This window comes from Sturnira hondurensis, unplaced genomic scaffold (genome assembly GCF_014824575.4).
Source record: "Sturnira hondurensis isolate 20B ecotype Veracruz unplaced genomic scaffold, ASM1482457v3 Scaffold0013515, whole genome shotgun sequence".
Classification (NCBI taxonomy): Eukaryota; Metazoa; Chordata; class Mammalia; order Chiroptera; family Phyllostomidae; genus Sturnira; species Sturnira hondurensis.
The window spans coordinates 8,322,480-8,349,766 of NW_028086146.1; the positions used below are offsets into that span (position 1 = coordinate 8,322,480).

The window sequence follows — 27,287 nt, forward strand, 5'->3', positions numbered from 1 at the left end:
TGGAAACAAATGGAAATGAATTCACAACCTTCCAGAACTTATGGGATACAGCGAAGGCAGTCCTGAGAGGGAAGTGTATAGAGATACAGGCCTATCTAAAAAAGATAGAAACATTTCAAATAAACAACCTAACCCTACAAGAACTGGAGAAACAAAACAAAGACAGCCCAGAGCAAGTAGAAAGAAGGAAATAAGCAAGATCATAGCAGAATTAAAGGGCATAGAGACTAAAAGAACAATTCAAAGGATCAGTAAATCCAGGATCTGGTTCTTCATAAAGGTAAACAAAATTGGCAAGCCTTTAAGCAGACTCATCAAGAAAAAGAGAGGACCCAAATAAACACAATCAGAAATGAAATAGAGATTATAGCTGATAACACAGAAATGCAAAGGATTGTAAGAAATTACTATGAAGAATTGTATACCAAGAAATTTGAAAGCCTAGGTGAAATGGGCAAATTTTTAGGAAAATATAATCTTCCAAAATTGAATGAAGAAGAAGTAGAAAACCTAAATAGATCAATAACAGCAGATGAAATTGAAGCAGCAATTAAAAACTTCTAGCACAAAAAAGCCCTGGACTGGAAGGTTTCAAGGAGAATTCTACAAAATATTTAAGGAAGAGCTAACCCCTATCTATCATAGACTACTCTAAAAAAATCAAGAAAAGGGAAGACTCCCAAACTTCTTTTAAGAAGCCAGCATCATCTTAATCCCCAAACCAGAGAAAGACACAACAATGAAAGAAAACTACAGGCCAAAAAACTCCCCTAAAGAGTAATTTAAAAAAAGTAGTTCAGACATTAAACTGTTTTTAGAGTATGTAAGACAGTATTATAGAAAGACAAATTTGGATCCTGTAAGCAATTTAAAAAGACAAAATTAAGCTGCCAGCCTTTTAAATTTATTTTTTTCCTGAGGATTTTCTTTATATCATCAAATATGGCCACTAAGAAAAAAGGTAAACTGCTGCCATATGAACAGCCATTAATTAATTCACATATATTCGGTCAGAAAAAAAGGATATTTACTCCATGTTTTTTTATTCATTTATGAGTTTGTGATTATAACTGTTTTCTTATTTTTCTGGCTGAATGCAGACAAAAATTCTTTGTTCAGATGTTGTCAGCCACGCATATAAAAAACTACTTTTCTACAGTCTTAATGAAATGAAAATTCATTGGTACATTCTGTGATATCGAAGGCAAGCTAGTTTAAAATAACATGCCTTGGCATTTGGAACTCTTATTTGTAGCTTTTCTGTAATGGGTATTTGGTTGATTATGTTCTTAGTGCTATTCTCACAGATTTTTCATGTTTGTTTTCTTTTGGGCATGAGTTCCATGGACTATCTTCATGAATAGAATTTATTATCTACTGGTCCTATATTATATATGGGGAAACCACAGGCTACTAAAAAGTAATCTATGTAGCCATCCGTTTTTAGTAACTTCTTTTTAATCAGAATGACTTACTTGCTCATTCTCAAAAATTTTATGAAATAAGTGTTTGAAATTGTACAAAAAAATTCAGCTCCTTTCCTGAATGAATTTTTTATTGCCAACATATAGGCCTTTGTTTTTGGTTAATGCTGGTTATTTCATTGTGCCTTTTAAGTGATATAGTTTATTTTCTTATACAAAAATATTTTTTCATTAGTTAATAGGAAGTTAACATATCTACTTTTAAGTTCATTTTATGTCTTTTAGTAAACTTATTTTTTAAAGAATGCGTGTAAAACTTTAATTTCATGAAATAAGTTATCACATCAAAAGAAGGAAGATAAATACAAAAAAAATAGAAGAAGGCCCTATTTTTCTTATATCCAGTTTAAAACCTTGGTTAAATATTGGCATTCCAGCTAATATATAGCTCTTACAATTCTTATAAAGAAAATTGCTATTTCTGGAATATTGGTACTTTTCCTGTTCTAATCGTTCCTTTCTCCCAATATATGTTCATTCTGATTTTATCCATATTCCTTAAAGTATCCAGATAAAAATCTTGGAATTTCTCTTTTCCCCTTTTCTTAATTCTTTATAAAGTTATAAATTTTTAGACTCTTTTAATGTCTTCTGTTCCCTACATCATACATTTATTGCTTCTTATATGAACCATTATAGCAATCTCTTAAAGAGTGTTTCCGAATACACTGTATTTTCTTAAAGCACTTCTAGCATTGCTACTTCTACCAATGAAAAAGTCACAGTGCTTTAAGAAAATAGACTTAAAGAAACTGGTTCCCTATTGCTTTTAGGACCAAGTCATTAATGGGTTCCTGCAGTCTGACCCCAACTTTTCCAACTTTTAATCTATGCCATTCCCTCCCATGAACTGTCCACCCCAGCCCAACTAGTTTGAATCTTTGATCGTGCCTTGTGCTTTGTTCTTATATCATTTCTTTTTTCTCACTGTGTTTTGTGTCCATCAAAAATTACTTTATCTTCAAAGAATACATGAAATACTGTATTTTCTATGAATACTTCCCTGATTACCCCAACTGGATATAATCCTGAACTATCTGTTTTCTGGCACTTACTATACAGAACCTGGCATCATAATTTTTTATTTACATTTTTAGCTTCTCTACTAGATGTTAGTCTCCTTGAGGGTTGAGACCACCTCTAATACTGTATCAACACAGTCCCTGTATGCTTTTAACGTATTTGGAACTCAGTACATATTTAATTAATATCTATTTTAATTTAAGCAGTTTTGATGTAGAAGATGTAATTTACAGCTGTAAGCAGTGAAATAGATTGAGATATGTGCTCTGTACATATTGTTCCCAATTCTAAAACTGGGAACCTAAATTTCAACCAGTTTTCATTTGTGAAAGAACTTTTACTAAAATTTTATGGCAAAATACTTGAAAATCTAAGGAGTAGACATTCTTTTTAAATGCATACATCTGGAAGTTATAGGTTAAAATATGGTAGCAGATTTAAATGTGATAGTGAAACTTACAAGGCATTTCCTTTCAAATATTTTTTTCCTTTAGTGGCGTCATGATTTTTTGCATGGATGGATAAAAGTACCTGTGACTCATGAAACACAGGAAGAATGTCTTGGGATGGCAGTGTTAGATATGATGAGAATAGCCAAAGAAAAGGATCAAACCCCACTGGACATCTATAGCTCTATCAGGTAATTTGCTTATACGAATCCATATACATAAATGGGGACTATTGGAGTTTTTATGTAGTTTATTTGTATTTAATATGTTTGCCCATACTTTTTATTTTATAATGATTAATAGTGTTATGGGTAACTTATTCTTTTTGTGCACAACACATAGTTTGTGAGATAAAAGAAACTATTATTTTTTCTTTTCTTCTAACTTTATTGAAATATTGGCGTAAAACAGTGTATAAGTTTAAGGTATACAAGATAACAACTTGACTTACATGTTTGCAAAATGATTACCACAATGATTCAGTAAATACTAATCGGTTCATATAGGTAGAAAGAAAAAAATATTTTTTTTCTTGTGATAAACACTCTTAGGGTCTACTGTCTTAACAATTTTCATGTATACCATACAGCAGCACAAATTGTAGTCATCATATTATACATTGCATCTGAGAAGTACTTATTTATCTTTTAACTGAAAGAAATGATTGAAAGAGTTGGTGTACTACAGAAATTATCATAGGCATTCATACCTATTTATTATTTGATTTGTTTATTGTGAAAAGGTTAGGTAAAGTCAGAGTACTGAAAAGACCACCTGAAGACACAATTTGTGCTACCAGATTCACACATTGTATAAATAATTCTGAATCAGAGTGTCTCTAATAGTGTATATATTTTACTCAAATTAGTATCATCTGAGGTTCCTGGTAAAATGAAGATTCTTGGGTGCAAACTGAAGAATTTTGATTCAGTAAATCTGAAGTGAAGTCTACAAATATGAATTATTATAAGTGCTTCAGGAAATTTAGAAAAAATTCAGCTTTACTGAAGTATAATAGACATGTAAAGTTGTAAGATATTTAAAAGGTACATCATGATGATTTGATATACATATATACATTGTGAAGGGATCCCCTATGAAGTTTACTAATATGCCCATTACATCACATATTTATCTTTTTTGTGGGTTATTTTTTCAGTGATAATACTTAAGTTCTATTCTCTTTAGCAAATTTTAGTTATACAATACATTTTTGTCAATTATAGTCACCAAGTTGTACGTTAGATTCTCAGACCTTGTTTATTTCATAACTGATTTCAGTAGATTCTTATATGAGTAAACCACACTCTCCATGCTCCAAATTATTTTTCTGCACATTGAATATTGACAATCATGCCAAATACAATTTTATTTCCATTTTAAAATAATTTTTATTTTTTATATTTATTTTTTTTAAGATTTTTATTTATTTTTTTAGAGAGAGGGGAAGGGAGGTAGAAAGAGAGGGAGAAAAACATTAGTGTATGGTTGCCTCATGTGCACTGCCTACTGGGGACCTGACCAGCAACCCAGGCATGTGCCCTGACTGGGAATTAAACTAGTAATCTTTTGATTTGCTGGCCAGCGATCAATGCACACTGAGTACCCCAGCCAGGGCTCATTTTAATTTATTTTTTATTTTATGTATTTATTTATTTTTAGGCAGTGAGCTTTTTTAGATAAAGATTTTTAAGTTTATTTTTTAGAGGGAGGGGAAGAGAGGGAGAGAAACATCAATGTGTGGTTGCCTCTCACATGCCCCCTACTGGATACCTGGCCTGCAACCCAGGCATGTGCCCTAGACTGGGAATTGAACTGGTGACCTTTGGTTTGCAGGCTAGCAGTCAATCCTCTGAGCCACCCCAGCCAGGGCTCATTTTTATTTTTTGATTACAGTTGACATACTATAGTAGTCGCAGGTGTACCCCTAGTGATTCTTTACTACATAACTTACTAAGTGATCATTCCAATAAATCTTGCACCCATCTGACAACATCCAAAGTTATGAGAATATTGCTATCTGTATTCCCCATGCTGTACTGTACTCTATCTACATCCTCATGATTATTCTAAATCCTTTGCTTCTTTCTATCACCCATCCCCCTCAACTCTCCTCCCATCTGGCAACCATCAAAATGTTCTCTGTATCTATTAATATTTCTGTTCTGTTTGTATATATTTTTTTACATTCAGTTGTTAATAGATTTGTATTACCATTACTTATTCATATTTTTTATAATTTTATTCTCCTTTTCCTTCTTAAAGAAGATTCTTTAACATTTTAAATAATGCTGTTTTGGGGCGATGGACTCCTTTACCTTTTTCTTGTCTGGGAAGCTCTATACCTGTATTTCAATTCTAATGATAGCTTTCTGGATAGAATAATCTTGGTTGTAGGTCCTTGCTTTTCATGGCAAGGAACACTTTGAGTGTTCCTTGCCAATTCCTTCTGGCCTGTAAAGTTTCTGTTGAGAAATCAGCTGACAGTCTTATGGGAGCTGCCTTGTAGGTAACTAACAGTTTTTCTCTTGCTGCTTTTAAGATTCTCTCTTTGTGTTTCACCTTTGGCATTTTAATTATGATGAGTCTTGGTGTAGGCCTTTCTGCGTTCATCTTGTTTGGGACTCTGCGCTCCCTGGACTTGTATCTGTTTCCTTCACCAAGTTAGGAAAGTTTTAGTCATAATTTTTAAATAGGTTTTTAATTTGTATCTTCTTCTTTTGTCCCCCACCCCATGATGCAAATGTTGGTATGATTGAAGTTGTCCCAGAGGTTCCTTATACTATCCTCATTTTTTAAAATTCTTTTTTCTTTTTTCCTTTCTGATTGGTTGGTTTTTGCTTCCTTATATTCTGAATTGCTGATTAGCTTCTTGGCTTCATCTACTCAGTTGCTGAGTTCCTGTAAAATTATTTTTCATTTCATTAGTGTATCCTTCATTTCTGACTGGTCCTTATTTATACTGTTGAGGTGTCATTAAGTTCCTTGAACATCCTGTAACCAGTATTTGAACTCTGCATCTAGTAGATTGCTTGTCTCCATTTTGTTTATTTTTATTTATTTTTTTTGGGGGGGAGTTTCATTCTGTTCGTTCATTTGGGACATGTTTCTTTATATCCTCTTTTTGGCAGCTTCCCTGTGTTAGTTTCTATGTATTAGGTAGAACTGTTATGTCTCCCAAGCTTGGTAGAGTGGCCTAATGTAGGGACCAGTGACACAGTCCTCCCAGATCACCCAAGTGGGGTACTCCAGGTGCGCCACCCAGGTAGGCTGTGTACACCCTCTTGTTGCATTTGAGCCTTGATTGCTGTCGGCATGTCAATGGGAGAGATTTACCCCTAGACCAATCATCAGCAAGAACTGGTTGTGACCATTCACCACTGACCTCCTACCACTGTGGAGGATCAGCTGTGCAGGGGCCTACCCCACAGACTAGGACTTATTTCAATGTGGCTCTGATGCCCACTGAGTCTGCCTCTTGAATGTTCTGCTTATGGAGGTGGTTGGGTGGTGATGCTTTGATATGGTGTGAGGCTCTCTGCTGGGTGTGCTGGCTCTGGGGCCTCTACGGAGTAGCAGGCCAAGGTCTGCCACTACCAGTATTTTGCCCGAAACCACCTGGTATGAGTTACACAGCAGTCTGCAAACGACTGCTACTTGTGCTGGCCTTGGAGGTGCTCAGGTGAGGCCTAGGTGTGAACCAAGGCCGACCACTGCTACTCTAGGTGACTGGAGCCACTTAGAAAGGTATGGGGCATGTTGAAGCCAGATGCTGCTTGTTTGAGAGATGTTAAAAAACTCTGAAGCATGCACCTATATAGGCCATTTTGTATGGAAAAGCCACTAGAAACAGCTTGGGTGGGCCAGTTGGGTGGGAGAGGGCCTCAGGGAATTACAGAGTGGGGCAAACAGTGTGAACAGAGGTTGATTGTGCCCTTCTCCTGGCTCTGTGCAGGGAGGGTTTATCAAAGGAACAGGGGCATCTGCCAGCATTTCTGTCTGGGAGAAAGCTGCTTCCCAACTCTCACCCTGATGCTAGCCAGTTCAGGGTGATGTCTGTCTCTGTATGTCTCTGGTGCTTTTCAAGCTGCTGCCCTAGTGCTAGAGCTCAGAGGGAGTGAATCTGAGTAAGGTCATGCATGGGCCCTTTAAGATGAGCTGCCTAGGACTCCAGGATCTCTCTCTCTCCCTCAGCCTCAATCCCTACTGGATGTTAACAGACAGGAGTTACGGGGATTTCTCTTTCTGGCACTGGAACCCTGGGGTGGTGGGCCTAGTGTGGGGCTAGGATACCTCACTTCTTGGGGGGACCTCCACAGCTGAGACATACCTCCCAATGGGTGTCGATCCAGGTTCTGTGTTTCCACCCCTCCCAGCAGTCTCAGTGTGACTCCTCCTTTATATCCCTAGTTGTAGAACTTCCATTCAGCTAGATTTCAGGTGGTTCTGAATGATGGTTGTTCTATAGTTTGGTTGTAACTTTAATATATTGTGTTGAGTAGGCAAATACTGTATTTACCTACCCGCCATCTTGTCCCCAGGTCCCTAATACAATTTTTAGGGAAACTGTACTCCTGTAAGCCCAGCTTTAATGGCTGTAAAACTTCTACTTTTTAAAAGGTACATATGAATGCTTTGGGTTTTTTTTTAAGTTTGGAGACTATGTATATGTCTTACATAGTATATACCAGATTTAAAGTTTGAAGATGTCATGAAGCTGATTAAAATGCCCTTTATGGGACTTCTGCCAAGATGGAGGCATAGGTGGAAACACTGTGCCTTCTCCCACAACCAAGTTTGAATACAACAAAGGTTTGGAGAACAAAGACACAGCCGAAGAACAGAAAATTGAATTGTACAGAAGTCCGACAACAACGAACCGTTCAACTGGGTGGGTAAGAGGGGTGGAGCCAGCAGCGGACCAGGGTCGGGCAGGAAAGATCCCCGACCTAGGTGCGCAACTGGCCCGGACCCAGTCAGGGTGTGGGGCAGACTGACCGCGGTTGCACATTCTCATACAGTGAGACGGACCGTGCAGGCACCAGGGGGCGAGGGCTGACGGCGGTGGCACACTGGCGTGCAGTGGGGCAAAACGCGAGGGTCCCGGTGACAGTGGCAGCTGCCGCACCTGTGGGGGCCGTGGCAGGAGGCGGCAGACAGGACACCATTGCTCCTCGTTGACCCCGCCCCCACATACAGCTTCACAACCCAGCGACTTAGTTGCCCTGCTCTGGTGAACACCTAGGGCTCCGATCCTGCTATGTAACAGGCACGAACAGTCCAAAAGATGGCGCAAGAAGAACTCAAAGTCCCAGAGCCAATAACTCTCAGTGACCGAGAAATTGCCAGCCTCTCAGAAGCACAGTTCAAGACACTGTTTATCAGGATGCTAACAGAGCTGGTTGATTATAGTCACAAATTAGAGGAACATATGAAGGCTAAACTAATTGAAATGAAGGGAAATAAACAGGAAACCAACAGTGATAGAAAGGAAACTGGGACTCAAATCAATGGAATGGACCAGAAGGAAGAACAAAACATCCCACCAGAAAGGAATGAAGAAATCAGAATTCAAAAAAAATGAGGAGGGGCTTAGGAACCTCCAGGACATCTTTAAACGTTCCAACATCCAAATTATAGGGGTACCAGAAGGGGGAAAGAAACAGCCACGAGTGGAAAACGTATTTGAACAAATAATAAAGGAGAACTTCCCCAGTCTGGCAAAGGAAATAGACTTCCAGGAAATCCAGGAAGCTCAGAGAGTGCCAAAGAAGTTGGACCCAAGAAGGAACACACCAAGGCACATCATAATTACATTAGCCAAGACTAAAATGAAGGAGAGAATCCTAGAAGCAGCAAGGGATAAGGGGACAGTCACCTACAAAGGAGTACCCATCAGACTGTCAGCTGATTTCTCAAAAGAGACCTTACAGGCAAGAAGGGGCTGGAAAGAAGTATTCCAAGTCATGAAATCCAAAGACCTACAGCCAAGATTGCTTTATCCAGCAAAACTTTCATTTAGAATGGAAGGACAGATAAAGTGCTTCTCAGATAAGGTCAAGTTCAAGGAGTTCCTCATCACCAAGCCCTTATTATATGAAATGCTAAAGGGACTTATCTAAGAAAAAGAAGATGAAAAATCTGAACAGTGAAAGGACAGCAAACTCACAGTTATTAACAACCACCCCTAAAACAAAAGCAAACCAAGAGGACAGCTAGATCAGAAGTGGAGCCATAGAAATGAAGAACACATGTAGGGTTAGCAACAGGGGAGTGGGAGAAGGAGAAGTAGGGAGAAGGTACAGAGAATAAGTAGCATAGATGGTAGGTAGAAAATAGATAGGGGGGAGGGCAAGAATAGTGGGGGAAATATAGAATCTAAAGAACTTGAGACCTGTGGTTATAAACTAAGGGGGGGAGAATGGTGGGGGAAGGAGTGTGCGGGTGGAGGGGAATGAAGCGGGGGGAATAGAACAACTGTAATGGTATAATCAATAAAATATATTTTAAAAAAATAAATAAAATGCCCTTTATGTCTTGGAATTCTTTTCTCAATAATTGGCTTCAATCACTTTTTTCTTGAGTATCTTCAAAACAGTTCAAGTATAATTTGCAGGGTATCAATTTCCCTTTTCCTTTTTTGTTTTAAGTATTCTTCTTTTGCTTTTGGATGTTCATTAGGCCTTACCTAAGGCTGTAAGCTATAGGGTATAATTACAGGAACTTACTGAAGAATCTAGAAGATTTTAAATTCTGAAAGAAAAACAAACCTTTGTTTTCACTAAGGCCTTCATCTTTATTAAAAGGCAGATAGACACTCCTTAGGGTATTAATTTATTTATTAATTTATTCATCCATTCACTCATTTAACAGTATTTATTGAATACCTGCTATATGCCAGATCATAGGAGAATAGAGTCCAGGGATGAATGAATATCTTACATACTATTAATAGAAACTGAAGGAATTGAAAAGAATACAGACAGTTGCAGAACAGATAAGACTGAGCCACTGAAAATGAATTTTCTAAAAATGAAGCCATCGTTGAGCCTGTGCTTTGTCGGAACACTTCTGCTTTAGAGACCGTGATATTGTCCAAAGTCTTGATACAGTCTTGTGGTTTCTCTGAGGTCACTTGTCAGGCCCTCTCTTCTCCCTATGTTATTTTGTCTAGATTCCTAAACTCACTGAATGTTTAGTAATTGTATTTCTCTGGTTTTTCATAATCAAGGTATAAGTACATCTGCAAAATTCTGCATCTACTTTTCTATGCTTCACTTTCAAAATTGTTGAATATTAAACATTCATTATAAAATTCCAATATATTTTGAAACAGCTTTATTGAGTAATAGTTCACATAAAGTTTGCATATTGAAAATGTACAATTCAATATTTTTTTATTATAGAGTTTTATGGGCTCTGTATATTCTGGATACAAGTTATCATATATATACATGTGTATATATATTTTTGCAAATATTTTTCCCACTTTATGGATTGTTTTTTCACTTCTTTAAAAGCATCATTTGCAGCACAAGGTTTAAATTTTGAAGGACACTAATTTATTTGTTTTTTTATTTTCCTTTTGTACCACAGTATTTTATTTTGTTTTATTTTATTTTTAAGATTTTATTTATTTATCTTTAGAGAGGAAGGGAAGGAGAGAAGGAGAGAAATATCCATGTATGGTTGCCTCTCATGCCTCCCCTGCTGGGAACTGGCCTGCAACCCAGGCATGTGCCCTGACTGGGAATCGAACTGCAATCGTCTGGCTTGCGCTCAATCCACTGAGCTACACCAGCCAGGGATGTTTTAATATTAGATGAATAATTTATGCCTGTCCTGAAGCAAAACCATCCCTGTTTTGCTTCCCTTTATAATATAATTTAATTCAGTGGTGGTTTCTGAATTCTCCTGTAGTGCTTATTTCTGAGAAATAATCAAAGAACTCCACTCACTGTTAAAATATTCAGGATTGATGGAAGAACAGATGAATGGTTAGTTTGAGGCAGAATTAAATAAGCTTCTGTGTTCCCAGAAATAACCAGTAGAGTGTGCATCTCTGGTTAGTGTAAGAAAATACATATCCTTTCCCAGACTTAAAAAAAGTACATTTCAGGTGCATCTCTTTGTGTCTGTGTCTGTGAGTCATGCCTCTGTGCGCATATGCACCTGCATATATGTGTCTGCATGTGTATGTATTAGATACTTAATCTTTTTTGTGTCATTCCCTAATTGGATGTTTTGGCTTTGGTGTTGGAGTATAGAAAGTGAAGGAAACAAGTAAGATTTTTCTGTTTTCTTTCTTCATCTGCTCCTTGCAGTCTCATACTTGCTAAAGGGTAGAAAGAAGAGAACTGGAGAATGGAAAGAGTTTAAAGGAGACTCTGATGGATGAGTTTGCAAATACTATGCCAGGGCCAAGGAGACTTATTTATACAGCAACTGAACTATATACCTCGTATCAAGAAGCCTCCCTTTCTAAACAACTAAGCAAATACTAGAATTCCAGTGGCTTACTTCAATCGTAATAAGATGAAGGTGTCATTTTATTGTACAAAATGTAGTACAGCTTTTAAGGCAAACTCAATTTCAAGCCTTTTAGAGTGTTACTTGTAGGATTCTTTATAAAGCTCAATGTAAGAGAAGCATCAGAAAAAATGTTTTTTATGTTTCAAAAGTTAACAACTTGTGTCCCATGAAATATTTTAGTGTTTCTAACAAGGCTGGTTCTGACAGCATGGCACTAGAGGGTATTCATCATATTCAGGACCACACACCCCTCTGGCAGTCCGAAAAGGTGGCTGGGCCTTTATTCTAGGAATCAAAGGGGAAAGCTTGGTTGTATGACATTATCTTAAACTCCTGTTTTTATTCTTAAAATTCATTTTCTAAAGGTTTATTAAGTCAAATAACCACTGGTGTTTATGCAAATTATATTCCAAATTTAGTAAGGCTCTTGGTAACTAATGTTTTTGACATAAGTAGGTAAAATAGGCATTTTTATTTGCATTCTAATTGTATGTGTAATCTTCTTTTTAGTGTTTATTCTAAATTTACTGAGACTCTTATGTGCTATCTAGACTTTATTAAATTTCATATATTTGTTTATTTACAAGTATATAATAGTTATGAAAAGGAATAGAATGTGATTTGAGGTCTGAAAAATGGGTAGAATTTATTGGGTGGAGAGAGGTGAATGATGGAAAATGCTTTGTAGCAGAAGGAAGAATAGGAAGACTCAAGAGACAGTCAGACAGGGCTCATAGTTAGCAGGAAATGAGGCAGCAGTTTGACCATGGAGAATCTTGAGTCATGTGATCAAGGTTAAGAATACTAACAAACTGTGCAAGGGTATTAATATAAGCAGGGGCGAAATGATTATATTTATGTTTTTAAAAGATCACCATGACTCCAGTGTAGAAAACAAATTAGAGGAGGTTAAGAGTAAATGGAAATGAGAGTCAATCAGAGAGTAAGGCCATGGAGTAGTAGTAATTCCTCCAGGAGATACAGTTGAACAGGTTTGTCTGAGAAAAATGGGCAAATATGAGAAATATACGGAAGGTAAAAACAAGGGGATGTGGTGATGGATTGACTAATGGGGGTTGAGGGAAAGGTAGTACAAAGGGTGCATCCTGGGTTTGTGGGACTGCAGGAATAGGTAAATTTTAGTGCTGTTTACTCAGACAGGGAATGCTGTAAGTGGGTCTTGGGAGGGTGTTGTGGAGGCTCATGAGTTTGGTTTGACACATGGTTTGAGGAGCTTTTGGGACATCCAAATTAAATGAGTAGATTGTCTTGACTGTGGAAGATGAGGATCTAGAGCTTAGAGGTCAGGGCTAGAGATAGAAATATCAAGTGATTTGCGTATAGAGTATCCAGAAGAAAGAGAATGTGTGTAAATAAGAAGGCCCATAGTTAAGTTTTGAGGAGCTTCAACATCTAATCACTAGGTAAAGGGGAGTGAACCTGTAAAGAAGATTGAAAAGAAGCAAAGAGATGACAGTATAATCAGGAAAGCTAAGAGGAGTGAGATTCAAGGAAAGAATGATTAATAGTATTGGATACTGCTGAGAATTTACAAGAAAAATAAACACAAGGATTTGGGTTATTAGCAACATGGAAATTTTTCTAGGTTTTAGCAGGAGCAGTTTCTATGAGATGATGGAGCAGAAGCCAAATTGTACTGAGTTAAGCAGTAAGTGGAAGGCAAGAAGATGGAAAGGGCTGTGTAAACTCTTTCAAAAAGAGGCCAGATAGGCTGTAGCTGGAGAAGACCTGGGATAAAGAGAATTACATTTAGGATGGGAAGAAGATTTGAATTTTTAAAAGATGTGGGTAGAAGAGAAATAATAAGTAGAGTAAAAGTCCCCAGAAGGTAAATGTGTATTAGAGGAAGACAGGGTCTAGGAAGTATTGGCAATGTATGGCTTTAACTAGTAGGTTTATACTTCACTTATTCTAAGAGGTGTGGAAGAGGAGAAAATGAGTGCAGATGTGTATAGGTTTGCCAGCAGGATATTGAGGGAACTCTACTTAGAGAAACCTTTTCTTTTTTTCAAAGAGATGAAGTCATCAGATGAAAATGAGGAGAAATGTAGCTGAGGTTTGAGGAAATTTGAGAAGGTTTAGCATGGTTGTGGGACTTGGGAAAATTGGTTGAAGAGAGAAATGTCATAAAAGTGATAGAAGTGATGAAAGGCTATTTAAAATTGGTGATTATGAATTTACAGTGCAACACAAATACTGTCAAATGGCTTTCTCAAGCAGCACTGGCTACTTGAGTACAAAAGTGAGAGTTCCTCCAGGGACTTACAGTAGACTGGTGGGGAAGGGAATAAGAAGTGGCATGCTGGTCAGTGTTTACCAACCAGTTCACAGGAGAGGTGGGGCGAAGGTCTAGTTGGTTCATGGCCAGTGCCATGGTATTAATCTGACATAACCGAAGGCAGAATTGGCAAGAGATGAGCAGTAGCAAAATCTTTCCCCCACTCATATATGATAGACACTCATAACCTCAAAAACATAGATAGTACTAAAATATAAAATAAAATTTTAAATGTAAAATAATTAGGAAATGATATGTTTTGAGTACTTTTTATCTATATTTTAATATGATTTATGAGTAAGTTTATATATATTTAAATTTTAATGATGGCTGTTTAACAAAAGGCTCAAAATAATCTTTAAAATAAGCTGTCAGTGATACTGCTGACTTCTGGCCAAGATGGAGGCATAGGTAGACATGCATCTCCTCCTACCACAATAAGAAGGATAACAACCAATCTAAAAACAAAAAAGCATGCCCTGGCTGGTGTAGCTCAGTGGATTGAGCATGGGCCTGCAAACCAGAGGATCATGGTTTGATTCCCAGTCAGGGCACATGCCTGGGTTGCAGGCCAGTTCCCAGCAGGGGACGCATGAGAAGCAACCATACATTGCCTCTCATAACCTCTGACTATAAAAACCATTGGGAGTCGAGGTAAGGGAAGAAACCACCAGTCTCTCAGGAGAGTCTGTTTTAAGGGCCAACAGGGTCCTAGAATGTACACAAACTCACCCACTCAGGGAATCAGCATGAGGGCAGTAGCTAGAAGGGCACCAGTCACATCCGGAAAGTAGGGGAAGTGACTGAAAATGGGGGGTGAGAGCCAAAGCAACCGGCATTGTTCCCTCTCTGAAGCCTCCCCGACATACAGCACCACAAAGCTGCAAGGCGGGTTGCTTTGCCCCTTACAGTGTAACAGGTACACTGATGTGGGAAGTCAGAGCAGCTCTACCTAGTACACAGAAACACAGAGAGGCTGCCAAATAGAGTAGACAAAGAAATATGGCCCAAATGAAAGAACAGATCAAATCTCCCGAAAAAGAACTAATGACACAGAGATAGCCAACCTATCAGATGGAGAGTTCAAAACACTGGTGATCAGGTTGCTCAGAGAAATGATTGAGTACAGCCACAAAATGAAGGCTATACAAAGTAAAATAAAGAAAAATATACAGGGAACCAAGAGTGAAGAGAACAGAGCTGGGATTCAAATCGATGATTTAGAACAAAAGGAAGAAATTAACATTCAACTGGAACAGAAAAAAGAAAGAAAAAATTTAAAAATGTGAGGAGAGGCTTACAAACCTGTAGGACAACTTTAAATGTACCAATATCCAAATCATAGGGGTACCAGAAGGAAAAGAAGAAGAGCAAGAAATTGAGAACTTACTTGAAAAAATAATGAGAGAAAACTCTAATTTGGCAAAGGAAATGAACTTACAAGTTCAGGAAGCTCAGAGAGTCCCAAACAAGTTGGACCCAAAGGGGGCCACACCAAGACATCATAATTAAAATGCTAAAGGTTAAAGATAAAGAGAATCTTAAAAGCAGCCAGAGAAAGTCAGAGAGTTACCTACAAAGGAGTTCCCATAACACTGTCAGCTGATGTCTCAAAAGAAACCTTCCTGGCAAAAAGGGGCTGGAAAGAAGTATTCCAAGTCATGAAAAGCAAGGACCTACAATCTAGATTACTCTACCCAGCAAAGCTATGATTTAGAATGGAAGGACAGATAAAGTGCTTCCCAGATAAGGTCAAGTTCAAGGAGTTCATCATCACCAAGTCCTTATTATATGAAATATTAAAGGGACTTACCTAAGAAAAAGATCAAAACTATGAACAGTAAAATGACAACAAACAGAACTATCAACAACTGAACCTACAAAAACACAAACCGAGCAAACAACTAGAACAGGAACAGAATCATAGAAATGGAGATTCCATGGAGGATTATCAGTGGAGAGGATGAAGTGGGAGAATGGGGAAAAAAGTACAGGGAATAAGAAGTGTAATTGGCACATACAAAATAGACAGGGGGAGGTTAGGAATAACGTAGGAAGTGGAAAACCAAAGAACTTATGTGTATGACCCATGAATGTGAACTAAGGAGGGAATGGGAATTTGCTGGAGGGAAGGAGGTTGCAGGGCAGAGGAGGGCAAAGGGGAAAAATAGACAACAGCATAATCAATGAAATATAATTAATTTTTTTAAAAAGAAAGTGATACTGCTGATGAATTAAACTTTTTATGGATAATCATTTAAAAAAATAAGTCGCCAGCATCAGCCACTCCAACCCTTGCTGTAAATTCTCAAGTACAGTGTGGTGTGATAAATGGTATTATGGAGCAGTGCACAGATGCTATCAGACAAAGCAGGGGGCAGCTAATGTAGACGCAGAGGTACAGAGAGGACTCCTGGATTTGATGATGCTGGAGCTGAACTTGTAGAATGGGTGATGGGAATCGTGACTAACATATATGAAAGGCATGGAAATTTAATATCATTGTACCTGCAGAAATAAAATGTTGTTTATTTGTTGGATATTTGATCAGGAGAGAAATGTTACCTACCTTCTGTAGGATATTTTACATAGAGACGAAAGCACAAAAGGGTCAGAGCATTTCCAACTGGAAATGCTTTGATTATAAAAGAATTATAAGGAGTTAGTGAAGCTGGCCTAAGAAAATAATGGATATAAAAGAAGTATATTTCAATAACAAACAACAGCAGCATTCAACAAAATGTAATAATTTTCAGAATTCAGATAAATATTTGTGTACAGCATGATAGGAAATATTTGTAAGTGTGCCAAAAATGGTATATGACATAATCAGAGAAAACAAATTTTTATTTATTAATTTTATAAACAGGAGAGGGAAGGGTGAAACAGAGGGAGAAAAGCATCAATGTGTGAGAAAAACATCAATGGGTGGCCTCTCACTAGTGCCCCAACTGGGGACCATTCACTTTGTGGGATGGCACTCAACCAACAGCCATGCCGGTCAGGGCAGTGATTTCATTATTAACTAGACTAGCTTCATTTCATTAGGGGGAGAAAATTAGCACCTCCTAAATATTTATAACTCAGAGTGACTTTGTATGTGTATTCACGTCATCAGACAAAGCCTGAAAGTTTTTATATTATGTGGTTGGTGACTGTGTCACCTTTTGCCACTTGTGTGCTTATAGCACTTATCATGGCAAAGGTGGTGACTTTCCTGTTTTTTTTTTTTAAAGATTTTTTCTATTTATTCATCATTAGAGAGGGAAGGGAAGGAAAGGAGAGAGGGAGAGAAACATCAATGTATGGTGGCCTCTTGTGCATTCCCTACTGGGAACTGGCCTGCAACCCAGGCATGGGGATTGAACCTCAGTTCTTTGGTTCTCAAGCCTGTACTCAATCCACTGAGCTACACGAGCCAAGGCAGTGACTTTTCTTTTAATTTTGTTTTAGATTTATATTCCAATTTGTTTTATTTTGCTGTGTGTGCTTTTTATCCCTAGCTACAAGACATTCTTACCAAAATCTGTGCGAGCAAAGATCCAAGACTATCATATTTTGACAAGAAAGCGAATAAGGTACAGATTTCGCAGATTTATTGAGCAATTCAGCCATTGCAAAGCCACTGCCAGAAACTTGAAACTTAAGTATCTTATAAATCTGGAAACTCTTCAGTCTGCATTCTACACAGAACAATTTGAAGTAAAAGAACCTGGAAGAGGTCCTTCAGGTGAGGAGATTTTTGCAACCATTATAATAACTGGAAACGGTGGAATTCAGTGGTCAAGAGGGAAACGTAAAGAAAGTGAGACACTGACAGAACAGGTAACTTTAACGATATGTTCTCATTCTTTGTTAATTTAAGTAGAGTGGTGATAGGAGCCAAGTGATTTTAGTCATCTGAAACGTGCACTTGCACTTTCTCCTCCCATTTATAGAAGTATACACTTTTAATGGAGTGAAGCCATCAAGGTCATGTCTATAGTTCTCTTCTGATTGTTCTTAAACTTTTAAAAATTAAATTCTTATGACAAAATAATTAGCATAGTATTCATATAGTTTAAGAAAAGTGATGTTTAAAGTTAGTTTTGCCTCCTTGTTTTCTTTTACTATTTATTATTGATTTAGGAGTCACAATGATGAAATTTAATATCCTAAATGATGTTGATTTTAATTGATTTTTATGATCCTGTATACCTGTTAAATAATTTAGTTTGATTTAGGATTGCATTATAAGTTTTAAGTTGCTTCATATCTGAGTGTTGTTCTTAGATTATTAGAGATTTAAAAGATTCTTAGTTTTCACTCTGTGGTAAACTTTTCAGTTTTCTCACTGTAGTCATTAATGTTGACTGGATTGAAAGATGCTAGCTAGACCACATCTCAGATTCCTGGCATCATTTAATGCTCATTTTTAAATCAAAGCAAGATACAGTATAGTCTGGGGTTCCATTATTGGGGAAGAGAATCCCATTTAATATTTACCTATTGCTTTCAATACTTTCTTATTTTAAAGAATTTGTTATGAATGTTAATCTCCATTGTAAGTCTTGTTTTAAAATGCCTCCATAGATTCTACCTGTTTTTAATTTCAAATACTCTTAATTATAGGATTTACAGTTATATTGTGATTTTCCTGATATTATTGATGTCAGTATTAAGCAGGCAAACCAAGAAGTCTCAAATGAAAGCAGAATTGTAACTATCCATAAGCAAGATGGTAAAAATCTGGTAAGTTTGCTTTATACCCAAGTAATGGTTATGTTATACAGTTTTTAAAAGTATTCTTAATAACCAAGTTGTTATCTTACAGAAATTTTTGTTATTGTTTTAAATATAGCTCTAAACATAAATATCAGTTTAGTCAGCTTTTTATTACATCTAGATTTTTGTATCATTACTAAAACTATCTTCCCAGAGTTTTTTATATGTTAATGTATTTTTCACTTATTTTTATGATTAGCAGTGCACCAGTTTCTTTTTCTTCCCACTCCGGGTTGTGCTAGTTCCTGTGACAGCTCTTATTCCTGACTATAATCTTTTTTACCAATAGAGATGTGCATAATACCAGTCATACTACCTAATTAGGAGAGAAAGAAATCAAAGCAGTGCCACTGGGAATTTATATAACAAAATGTAAACCAATCCCTGATCTGACCTACCCAACTGTAAGACATGATCGATTCTGAACTATTTAACCCCCTTGACCTGGCCTGGTTGGCTCAGTTGGTTAAAGCATCATCCTGATACTCCAAGGTTGCAGGTTTGATCCTGGTCAGGGCATATACAAGAAACAATTAATGGATGCATAAGTAAGTGGAGTAACAAATTGATATCTCTCTCTTTCTCTCTCCCTTTTCCTCTCTCTCTGAAATCAATTTAAAAAAGATTTAACCCTTTCTCTTTATATAGAAATCCTACTTATTTTAATTGAATGGAAAGAAATGAATTCCTTTATATTCTGCTCTAAAGTTTCTTATTTATCTGGCTCTGTTTTCTTTTTAACTCAGATATTTCTTAACTTCCTGGTTTAAATGTCACATAAATGTTATTTGGTCATTTAACTTAAGTATCTGTATGTACCTTTCTAGCCATCTCAAGTTTATATTACCAAAATTATAACTAACTTACAACTCATTTTAGTCAGCATGCTTTCCTGTTCTTAGATAAAAATATGGTTAATACTGTACAGCTACTCCCTAATTAGACTATGAGCTTCTTGAAGGTAAGGATCAGTGTGTGTGTGTGTGTGTTACTCCCTGCAGGTTGCTCAGTGCTCTAGGGCCTAGTTTAGAAAGACCTTGGTGTTTCATGGAAATTATCTTGTCTCTCCAAGTTGGATCCCTGGTTTTCTGAATCTAATATTTGCCTTTTTTTTCTGGGTACATCTTCCAGTACCTGTTGGTATTTTTGTATTAGGGATTGCGACACACTAGAAAATTAATTTAGGGATGATTTTTACATCTTTATGATGTTGATTTTTCCCAATCAAGAACATGGTAAATCTTATGTATAGTAAAAAGCTGTAAGTAAAACTGTAAGCTGTAACTTCTGTAAGTAAAAAGCTGTATCTTGCAAAAGTGGTTTGAAGTTTTTCTAAAAATTATTTTGTACATTTTTTGGTTACATTTAATTCTACATATTACTGTTTGGTTGCTATTATACATGGGGCTGTACTTTTTATTATATAATTTAATTGACTTTTTTATGTGTGGAAGATGCTGATTTCTGCATCCTGCAATCTTAGTAAATTATCTTATTCTTCTAATAATTTTATAGTTTTCTTTTGGGTTCCCTGAGTATACAATCATATAATCTCCAAATAGAGATAGTTTATCTCCTTGTTTCCAATTTTCTACTATATTTGCTTTCTATGGCTTCATTATGTTAGTATAATACAATATGATGTGTTATTAAATAGTAGGCTTTCTTATTGCTGATTTTAGGATAAGTTGCTGCAGTGTTTTTCCTTTAAATAAGATGCTGTATTTTAGAGTAATAATATGTTCACATACATATGTATGATATAATCATAACTATATATGATTTTAGTTTATACTGTATACATTTTAGTTTATAGCGTGAGTACTTTAATTTAATAGTAAAAAAATCTTAACTTGTTTTTTGTAATGAAAGTGTTTGTAATCAGATTAAATAATAATTAGAATTATTTAGGATATAATTTATCACCTGTATATTTGGTATGTAAAAATAAATGCCCATTATTTCTAATCCATATCAACTTTTATATCAGATTAGAGAGATTTCTAATTGAGATAACCGACACATTTTTCTAATGGGGATAGTGGAATATATAGTAAAATTATGGATGTTCATTGAACTGTAAATGGCATGATAAGCCCATATTCAAGATGGTCTTAACTATTAAACAGAATAATTTATAATTCAGCCTGGACCATAAAAGACATTTGAGCAATTTAGGAGAAAATTAATTTAGGAGAATTACTCTAACAACATGGAGTGAAGAGAATTTGCAATATGTAGTCTGCAGTTGACTTTTTAAATGACCCTTATTATTTCTTTTTCTCTTCTCTGCTTAGGAAATCGAACTTAGCTCATTAAGGGAAGCTTTGTCCTTTGTGTCATTAATTGATGGATATTATAGATTAACTGCAGATGCACATCATTACCTGTGTAAAGAAGTGGCACCTCCAATGGTGCTTGAAAATATACAAAGCAACTGTCATGGTCCAATTTCGTGAGTAATAATACAGACTTTAGAAGTAAAGTTTTAAAAAAGTAAATGAGATATTTACAAAAAGTTTTCATACAACAGAGTAACATACATAGGTTTAGAAGTTTAGAAAAAATATCTTAACTAAAGTTTTTTGTAATAAAAGTCTATTTATAATCACATTAAATGATAATTGGAATTATTTAGAATATAATTTATCACCTATATCCAAATCTACAATACTTTCAACTTGTGTAAGTTTGATGTTTACTTGTCTAGGTGTGTTATAAGATAGTGATAAATGAGACAGAGGTGATTCTTGCTTTCATGTAGATTATATTTTGACCTTTCCTTCAAGATGTACACCTTCAATAAAACATGTAGCAAATTTTTAAGTCAATAGTCTTTGTTACTTGTCATGTGTCTTTTGCTAGACTTTAATATTACATTAAATGTTAAAATAAATTTTTATACAGAAATTGCTATGGTAGAATAGACATAAGTGTTTTATGTGATGTTATTTGCATAGTTAACTTAAATTTTATGAGATTGGGTATGGTTTTTAAAATACTGTTTGTAATCAGAAGGCACAAAAGTCAAATGAATGACTTGTTCTTTGTGATTGTGTGGGTCCTTTTATTTATTTTTAAAGCAGTATAATTGCCTCTTGAATTGGTTTGAATTTTCATTATTTTTCATTACAAGATTATTGATTAACTTACAAAGTAAAGGAGACTTCTAAAACTTCTGAGTTTTAGATTTGACTCTTGGTCTTTTGCATGGCACCTTGCTATGTCATCATGCACATTACTTCTTTACCTTTAGGATGGATTTTGCCATAAGTAAACTGAAGAAAGCAGGTAATCAGACTGGACTCTATGTACTTCGATGCAGTCCTAAGGAGTTTAATAAATATTTTTTGACTTTTGCTGTCGAGGTTAGTATGTCAAATTAATTGATGGTAACATCTTTATTCAGTCTATATGATTTCCCCTTCATGTTTATCTACCATATTTTCTTTTTAGTACTCTGAATTATGGCTTTGGATATAACTAGCATAATAATATTTCATTTACCTCAGGGATTCTGCATATATAAGAAACAAGATATAATTACTAGGATTTATATAAAAATATAAGGCAATTTATAATGTTATTTATAACGTTATAATTTATTTAATTTTTTGATGTTTGGGTATCATAAGTGTGTAAAATTGCATCACGTCTCTTAAAGTCTCTTTTTTCAGAAAAATGGGAATCTTTACCAAAACTTGTGGAACAAAATAAATAAGCAAACTTTCCTTTTACTAGTAATGGTTACAAGACTAGAGTGAAGTAGGGCAATGATAAAGAAACAAAGGTTTTTACCTGTAACTACTAATTTTTTCGTTATTAAGAGAAATGATCTACAATGTATATTTGTTTGTTTGTTTGTTTTAATCCTCACCCAAAGACATATTCATTGATTTTAGAGAGAAGGGAAAGGAGGGAGAGAGAGAGAAGGAGAGAAACATCAACTGGTCACCAACTGGGAACTGAACCTTAAACCTAGGTTTCTGCCCTGACCAGAAATCGAACCCATGGTCACTCCAGTTTACAGGACAATGCTCAAACCAACTGAGCCACACTGGTCAGGGCTACAGTGTGTGTTTTAAGTGTAAAACTACAGTGAAACCTCACTGTTAATTCAGATTATTTAGGATGTCATTGAGATTGTTCACTGTCCAAAATTATCTGAAAAGATGACTATCACTTATAAGGCAGTTTCATGGTATAAATCTTGAGAACCTTTATATCAGCTTCCAAAATTTATCTTGCTTCTTAAACATAAACAAAGTAATGATTTTACTATTCAGTTATTTTAAGTTTGATAAAATACAACCACCTTATTTTAGCATATGTAGGGTGTATTAATTTTCCATAAAAACAGATGGTAGGTTACCCCATAGCTTCAGCATTGGAGAATACTCTGTATAGTATTTTCTTACTATAATTATAGCAATTCATTATATTCAATTATCAAATGAAAATGATCATGTTGTTATATATTAGGGAGTGTGTGATACATAGCCCTGTTTCAAGAAATTTATCTTTTGGAAAAAATAAGAAAGTATATCAAAAATACTAAAAAGAGCATTATAATTATTCAGTATAGGCAAATAGAGATAATAACAGGAAAGGTTACAGTTGTTAAGAAAGATCTTTTGGTATAGGAAGGACTTGAGGTTGATTTTGAGGAAGTATTGGGCTAGCCAAAAAGTCTGTTTAGTTTTTTCTATAAAATAAAAGACATATTTTTCATTTTCACCAATAACTTTGTTGATTTGGATATTTTGAGTATGTAGGCTATCTTCTGCTATTGGCTTCTAGCCGGGAGTGCTGCTAAACATCTTCCAATGTATTAGACAGCCCTGCAGCAAAAAATTATTTCTCTAAAATGTCAATAGTAACAAGAAACTTCACAAATCACTTTTGACACAATTTGATCAGTCACAGTACCTTCTCCATACACTACATAATTCTTTTTTTTGATTTTCAGTTACGTTTTTACCTTTCTCAAAATAATAAAGCATAATATGCTGAAAATGTTGCATATTTTCTTCCATCTTTAATATTAAAATGGCTGTACAAAGATTCACCAATTTTGCTACTTTTTTAAAATTATATTTTATTGATTATGCTATTACAGTTGTCCTAGTTTTTCCTCCTTTTACCCACTCTACCCAGCAACCCCTTCTCCTTCAGGTAATCCCCACGCTATTGTTCATGCCAGTGGGCCACACAGTATAAGTTCTTTGGCTACTCCATTTCCTATACTTTGCTTTACCTTCCCATGGCTATTCTGTAACTACCCTATTGGTACTTCTTAATCTCCTGATCTCTTCAAACATTCCCCAACAACCCCTTCCCATCTGGCAACCATCAAAATGCTCTGTATATCCATGATTCTGTCTCTGTTCTTCTTGTTTGCTTAGTTTGTTTTTTAGATTCAATTGTGGACAGTGTGTATTTATTGTCATTTTATTGTTCATAGTTTTGATTTTCTTTGTGTTAAATAAGTCCCTTTAACATTTCATATAGTAATGGTTTGGTGATGATGAACTCTTTTAGTTTTTTCTTGTCTGGGAAGCTCTTTATCTGCCCTTCAGTTCTAGATGATAGCTTTGCTGGGTAGAGCAACTTGGCTGAGGACCCTGCTTATGACTTTGAATATTTCTTGCCAACCCCTTCTAACCTGCAAAGTATCTTTTGAGAAATCAGCTGACAGTCTTATGGGAACTCCCTCTGTAGGTAACTGACTGCTTTTCTCTTGCTGCTCTTAAGATTCTTTCTTTAACCTTGGGCATTTTATTTATTATGTGTCTTGGAGTGGGCCTCTGTATCCATCTCACATGGGATTCTGTGTACTTCCTGGACTTGCATATCTATTTCCTTCACCAAATTAGAAGTTTTCTTTCATTATTTTTTTCAAATAGATTTACAATTTCTTTCTCTTTCTCTTCTTCTTCTGGTAACCCTATGATGTAAAAGTTGGAATGCTTGAAGTTGTCCCAGAGGCTCCCTATTACTGGCCCAATTTTTTTGGATTCCTTTTTCTTGCATTGTTCTCATTGGTTATTTTTTGCTTCCTTATGTTCCAAAAATTTGATTTTATTCTTGGCTTCATCCATTTCTACTGTTGTTTTCTTGTAAATTGTTCTTTATTTCAGTTAGTGTATCCTTCATTTTTTTGTAATGCTGTTGAGGTCCTCGCTAATTTCCTTGAATATCCTTATGAGCAGTGTTTTGAACTCTACATCTATAGATTACTTATCTCCATTTTTTCAGGTCTTTTCCTGAAGTTTTTATCTGTTCTTCCATTTGTGCCACATTTCTTTTTCTCCTCTTTTTGTCAGCCTCCCTGTGTTTGTGTCTATGTATTATGTAGAGCTGCTTTGACTCTGTGTTTTGGTAGCATGGTTTAATGTAGTAGGTTTCCTGTAGGGTCCAGTGGTATAGCCTCCTCTATTACCCAAGCTGAGTACTCTAGGTGTGCCCTCTATCTGGGCTGAGTACACTCCTCTCTTGTAGTAGATCCTTGATTGTAGTTGGCAGGTCAATGGGAGGGATTTACCCAGGCCATTAAGTTTCAAAGATTGACTGTGACCACTTAACACCAATCTCCACCCTCAGTAGAGGATCAGTTGTGCAAGGGGCAGGGTTGTGGTGCTGCAACATGGTCTGTAGCTGTCCACTGTGTGCACAGACCCTGGGGTTTCCTGGGTGGTGGCAGGCCAAGGTCAGCCACTACCTGTGTTCTGCCCAGGCCACTCTGCCTGAGCTATAATGCAATCTGAGGTGGCTGCTACTTGTGCTGGGCTTGAAGATTCCCAGGCAAAGCCAAACTGTGAATCTAGTCTGGCTGCTTTTAGTGCTGTGCCTGGAGCCACTTAATAAGAGGTATGGAGGGGGCTGGGTGCTCATTGAGGCCAGCTGTTACTTGTTTGAAAGAATTTAGGAAGTTGTGAGGCTGGAGCCAAGGCAGCCATTCATATGAGAGAGCTACTCTTAATACCTTTAAGTTGGGTGGGACAGAGATCTCCAGGGTAGTTTAATGCAAACCCTTTAGCCAGGTTAATGGAGTCTCATATATGATATCCACCTGCCTGTTCTGTGGCTCTGCCAACCTTTCTGTTTGGGAGAAAGCTGTCCCCCAGCTCTAGCCTTGATGCCAGCCACTTCCAATTCCTCCCTTGTGCCTTTCAAGCTGCTACCTTAGTGCTAGAGCTCTGAAGGAGTGAATCTGAGTCAGTTTGGGTGCGGGATTTTTAAGAGGAACTGTTTGGGGCTCAAGAAATTTCTTCCACTGACTCCATCCCTGATAGCTTTTGCAGACTGAAGTTATGAGGGCTTTCTTTCTGGCACTGTTGGCCTGGGCTGGGGGACCTGGTGTGAGTCTGTGACTCTTTGCTCCAGAGATGTCCCTCTCGAATTTTTATCCCCCACAGGAGGGTGTTTGACCAGCGCATTCTGTGTCTCCACCCCTCCTACCAGTCTGGGTGGATGTGCTTTCTTTAATTCCATAGTTGTTAGACTTCCATTCTACTTGATTTCTGATGGTTCTGAGTGATGGTTGTTCTGTAATTTAGTCATTATTTTGATGTGGTTGTGCCAGGAAGTGAGACATGTTTACCTATGCCATCATCTTGACCAGAACTTTGGTAAGTTTTTAAAAATATGCATGCTAATATAATAGCTGTCACAATGCAATCTAACAAAATCGTTTTGAATGAAGTTAAAGACAACCAAGCACTACTACAGCCAATGTATGGAAAAAACTTAACATTTTTGGCTAACCCAATATTTAGTTGTGTTTCTATAAGCTATGCAATATATTCCCTTTTTTTAAAGATTTTATTTATTTATCTTAGAGGGGAAGGGAAGGAGAGAGAGAGAGAAATATCAATGTATGGTTGCCTCTCGTGTGTCCCCTGCCGAGAACCGGAAACTGGCCTGCAACCCAGGCATGTGCCCTGACTGGGAATCGAACCGCGATCGTGTGGTTCGCAGGCCCGCGCTCAATCCATTGAGCTACACCAGCCAGGGCCAATATATTCCTTTTTGAGGAATCTAGCACCTCTATCATCCTACACTGGTCCTACACAAGGATTCATGATTCAAATGTCTAAATATTTTGTTGGTTATTTTTGTGCAGTGTATTTTTTCACAGTAATCACCATGATGTCCATTGTGATTTTCCCTCTCTTTTGTAATTAAACTTATATAGCGAGAAAATGTCATTGAATATAAGCACTGTTTGATTACAAAAAATGACAATGGAGAATACAACCTCAGTGGGACTAAGAAGAACTTCAATAATCTTAAAGATCTTTTGAATTGCTACCAGATGGAAACTGTTCGCTCAGACAATATAATTTTCCAGTTTACAAAATGCTGTCCCCCAAAGCCAAAAGGTAAAATAATATTCTTTTTATTTTAAAAATATAGGTCATGGCTTGTATATATGGTGAGTGATAACTTCAGTATATTGATTTAAAATGAAATATTGAAGAAGCAGCTCCAAGTAACAGACTAATTTTGTCTCATTCATTTATATATACATCTTCAAATAGGATTGTTCAGTTTGGTTTGGGTTGCCTAGAAGTGATGGGAAGTGCCATAATTCTAAAGTGCTATTTAAAAATAATAATTGCTTGCTATAAACCAGTCACTATTTATTGAAGTAAAAGAAAGACTTCACTACCAAATGGTCACATTGGGTTTTAAGTAAAAACTTTCATACTCTTAGAATTTTAATTTCTAAAC

At 36.3% G+C, this 27,287-nt stretch overlaps 1 protein-coding gene across 5 annotated transcripts in view; it reads left to right on the plus strand.

Annotated features, from left to right (window-relative positions):
* The window catches only part of JAK2 (Janus kinase 2), a 150,843-nt gene extending 123,856 nt beyond the window's left edge, over positions 1 to 26,987 (plus strand). For all 5 annotated transcript variants that reach the window (XM_037061776.1, XM_037061777.1, XM_037061778.1 and 2 more), the window contains 6 exons: positions 3,002 to 3,147; positions 17,291 to 17,612; positions 18,399 to 18,518; positions 20,849 to 21,006; positions 21,808 to 21,919; positions 26,749 to 26,987. In XM_037061776.1, coding sequence (XP_036917671.1) covers positions 3,002 to 3,147; positions 17,291 to 17,612; positions 18,399 to 18,518; positions 20,849 to 21,006; positions 21,808 to 21,919; positions 26,749 to 26,961 — 1,071 coding nt within the window. In that variant the 3' untranslated portion in view covers positions 26,962 to 26,987. The remainder of the gene's footprint in view (positions 1 to 3,001; positions 3,148 to 17,290; positions 17,613 to 18,398; positions 18,519 to 20,848; positions 21,007 to 21,807; positions 21,920 to 26,748) is intronic.
* Positions 26,988 to 27,287: the final 300 nt, after the last annotated feature.